At 35.8% G+C, this 3,731-nt stretch overlaps 2 protein-coding genes across 2 annotated transcripts; both read right to left on the reverse strand.

Moving 5' to 3' along the window:
• Nucleotides 1-53: 53 nt before the first annotated feature.
• LOC109590786 (kinesin-like protein KIF14) lies at nt 54-1,854 on the reverse strand. Its single transcript, XM_020006661.1, has 9 exons — nt 1,719-1,854; nt 1,507-1,669; nt 1,053-1,284; nt 928-950; nt 783-870; nt 566-658; nt 420-472; nt 242-272; nt 54-182 (listed from the first exon to the last, which is right to left on the reverse strand). The coding sequence occupies exons 1-9, from the start codon at nt 1,852-1,854 to the stop codon at nt 54-56; spliced, it is 948 nt and encodes a 315-aa protein (XP_019862220.1).
• Nucleotides 1,855-2,127: 273 nt separating this feature from the next.
• On the reverse strand, nt 2,128-3,725 carry LOC109590787 (uncharacterized). The gene is made up of 7 exons (XM_020006662.1): nt 3,580-3,725; nt 3,371-3,505; nt 3,157-3,272; nt 2,946-3,098; nt 2,705-2,900; nt 2,577-2,615; nt 2,128-2,529 (listed from the first exon to the last, which is right to left on the reverse strand). Exons 3-7 carry the CDS (start codon nt 3,232-3,234, stop codon nt 2,156-2,158), a joined length of 840 nt encoding a protein of 279 aa, XP_019862221.1. The 5' UTR covers nt 3,235-3,272; nt 3,371-3,505; nt 3,580-3,725; the 3' UTR covers nt 2,128-2,155.
• Nucleotides 3,726-3,731: the final 6 nt, after the last annotated feature.

The following is a 3,731-nucleotide window of genomic DNA, read 5'->3' on the forward strand; positions in this document are numbered from 1 at the left end:
GGAATGAGATATAAAGGTATGGAAATGAGATATAAAGGTATGGGAATGAGATATTAAAAGTGGATTATTCCCACCTTAGTCTGGGTGAGTACTAGTGTGAAGACTGAGTGAGAGCGAGAGCTCCTGTCATTCATTCCAGTGGCAGCTGTGGCTCGGAACCTGTTACCCAGTGCCAGCCATCGCTGCATGAGAAAAGGAGAATAAAATAATGAAATAAAATAAAACAAAATGTTAGTATTACCTCAACATCAGCAAATGAAGATGCAACATATCTGTATGCATGTATAGTAGAGAAGTACAAAAAGTATTAGGTTTTCCTTTCTCTCTTGCTCTTTATTCTTATCTCCTCTCTCCCTCTTTCTTCTTCCATCCTTTTTCTTTCCTTTCTCTCCTTCTCTTTCTCTCTCTTTCTTTCTTACGTTGATAAGTCTTCAACATAGGGACCTGTCACTGGATGTTCCCTAACTCTTAGCTACAGATGTAAATAAAATAGTACTAATAAAGTACACAGTATATACAGTATATAGTGTACATGTGTAATAATGATAATAAGTTGGAGTCTTACATGAGTTTTGCTCTTGTGTTTGGTTGATGCCAAGAGATCGTGAATCCTTTCCTTGTATATCTCATAATAACTGACCTCAACTTTATATGAAGTCTGAGAGAGAAAGAAAGAGATTAGAGGGAGGACATTAGCAATAATTATGCAAAATAACATTTAAAGTAAGAGAGAACTACAGTGCATGTAGAAGGTATAAAAGATACAAATGTATTCCACTCACTTCTTCATCAGCAGTCCCTTCAATGCGATCATACAGTTCATTAGCAAACTGTGGTATGACACCAAGGGCTGAGGGCTCACCCATTATACTGAGAAGATGGAAAACAGTAAAAATTTAAATTAAAATTACTTATTTTTATATTTACCAGTAACTTTTGCCTGAGCCAGTCTAAAAAATAAAAGCAAAAGAGAAAAATAACATGTTAAATTTGTGCATGTACATCTTAAATGCACACATACATGTACATGTAAGTAATGATCTTATCCTTACCTGCCCATAAGCAAAGAGACAAGTGTTATATCCCTCAAAAGCTTTATCTAGCAGTGGTCTAGCTATCTCATTATACACTGTTTTCTGATCAGCAAAAGAGGCTTGGATGTCATCAAAGGACCAAAAGCAGTGATCATACTGGAACCGATGAATGTTGGAGTCTTTGGGTGACGTTATGGTCAGGTCTGAGTTGAGGACACGGACAACTTGTTTAGCTCCTAAACGCTCCTCCCTGCAATAATTGAAACAACAACAATCATAATCATGAATTTTTATACATAAAAATATTTCCATCATGCAGAAATTGTTGGGTATCTAAATGTACATGCACATAGTACTTTCACATGGTTTATGCAGTAATTATTGTCTTATGGTCAAATTGAAAATCATCAGTGCATTTTATGAGAAAATAACCAAAATAAGAGCCACTAATACAAAGTGATGCTATCTCTACCTTTCACTGAATGGTCTAATCCTAACAGCAACCATTACACTGGAGTCCTCTCCCTCAGGCTCTGTTGAAGGATTAGAATATCCTAGAAAAGTCCTTGGCTTAGTCCCAGGAGGAGACACTACCTCGCTACCATCTCTAGAGTCTTCAATAACTGCACGTTTCACTCAGTAGTGTATTGTCAGTGATTGAAGAGGAAGCTCTCGGGGTAGTGCTTGAGCGTGGCCGCTGTTCTGTGGTCTTTTTTGATTTTCTCTTCCCCGGGGGTATCTGTGGTAGCTGTCTCTTGGTGGTACGGGCTCCTACTGTCTCTGGTTTCTGCATTTGTTGTCTCTGCTGCTTTTCCTCCATTTCTCTTCAAATCCAGCGAGACCCGCCCTTTTAAAACCCCGCCCTATCACACCCACTATAAAATAATTGCTATTCATTGACATTGTTCAAGCACTTGAAAGAAATAAAAATTAAGGATTAAAAAATAAAATTAAGCATTAAAAATAAAATTAAGCATTAAAAATAAAATTAAGCATTAAAAATAAAATTAAGCATTAAAAATAAAATTAAGCATTAAAAATAAAATTAAGGATTAAAAATTAAATTAAGGATTAAAAATTAAATTAAGCATTAAAAATAAAATTAAGCATTAAAAATAAAATTAAGCATCAATATCAATATTAAAATCAAATCCCAGTTCATTCTTAATCGCTTCAATCCAGTCCTCACCTAAAGCTTCTGCTGCATTAGCAAAACTACCACTAACAGCAATGAATGAGCTTAAGAACTTCTGACAGTGCTCTTCCACTTTAGGTAACTTCCTCTTAAAACTAAGACCAGCCTTGAACTCATCAATAAACTTTTCTATTGAAGGATTCCCTCTGACAGCATTATTGACCAAACGAAGAGTAAATAATTTATTGGCAAGATCAGGGACAGCTTCCATTGGTAGTGAAGTAAGACCATCATAATGAGATACAAGAACACCATTGATCACTTTCTTTACTTTATTGACATCAACAGTAGCTGATGGACCTAATAGAGGTCAAAGGTCAGTATATACACACAGTATTATCACTTACTAGCTCCTCCAGTGGATGATACTGACGTTGATTCATGTACTACATTAGAGGAGGAGGAGGAGGTAGTAGGATCTGATTAATATTAAATAAATTAACAATTTAAAATCATTTGTATCTACATGTATTACCTGTTGAAGGAGGAGGAGGAGGATTTCCCTGTAGTGATCTACGGATGAATAATGTAACAGGATCAGCCACACCTTCCAGTGGTATGGAGTAATGTAGTGTAGGGACAGCATCAGGTGATCCATACACTGATATCAGACAAGATGGAGGAAGAGGATAATCTTTGCTACCAAAATTGTTAACATCACAACGATACAACTATTAAAGTATAAACTATTATCAGTTAATTAAAGTCATACTTACCCTGCATGGTTCAACATGAGGGTCAATAGTCCAACCAGTAATATCCTTCTTTTGTGGAGTATCAAACTTTAGCTCGATACATCCATCATTATCTTTGAAACGAAAATAAACATGCTGTCCTTTCTTAGCATGAGAATGCTCTTTTCTGATATGCTATATTAAAAATCAATTTCAATGCAATCATTACAAATCCATTGTCAAGCACATGTACCTTAATGAGAGCATTTAGTTTCTTAGCTGCAGTGAAGGTAACCAAATCTTCTACTCCGTCTTTTTCATAATAAAGCATTCCAGTGTATGTTATGCCCTTTCCTACAACTTTGAATTCTATAATGAAAGAATATAATATTAGTAAGGATTTTTTGACACCTTGTTTGGAATTGAAATTGTTAATTTTTCTTGACAACTTATTTACATGTACTTACTATCAGTGGTTGAAGGCTCTGATTCATTCTTACTGTCAGATACAGTGAGAGGTGTTGCTGCTCCTTCAGTAACTGCTTCAGCTTTGTCATCTAATTCCTGATCTTTTTCTTTCTCTTCCTCCTCCTCTCCCCCTTCTTGATTAGGTTTTATAAATGAAGATAATACATGTACATACATAAACATACTACACATGTACATGTATACTGACCATTTGCTGCTCCATCGCTAGCTCCTGGTGGACCACCTGTCTTGTCTGATCCACTGGATGAATCTGATGAATGACTAGAAGAATCATCATTGCTCCCATTTTCATCATCTTCTGAATCTGAATCTCCATTAGTTGATTCTTCTCCCAGTATG

This window comes from Amphimedon queenslandica, unplaced genomic scaffold (genome assembly GCF_000090795.2).
Source record: "Amphimedon queenslandica unplaced genomic scaffold, v1.1 AMPQUscaffold_9468_Cont18495, whole genome shotgun sequence".
Classification (NCBI taxonomy): Eukaryota; Metazoa; Porifera; class Demospongiae; order Haplosclerida; family Niphatidae; genus Amphimedon; species Amphimedon queenslandica.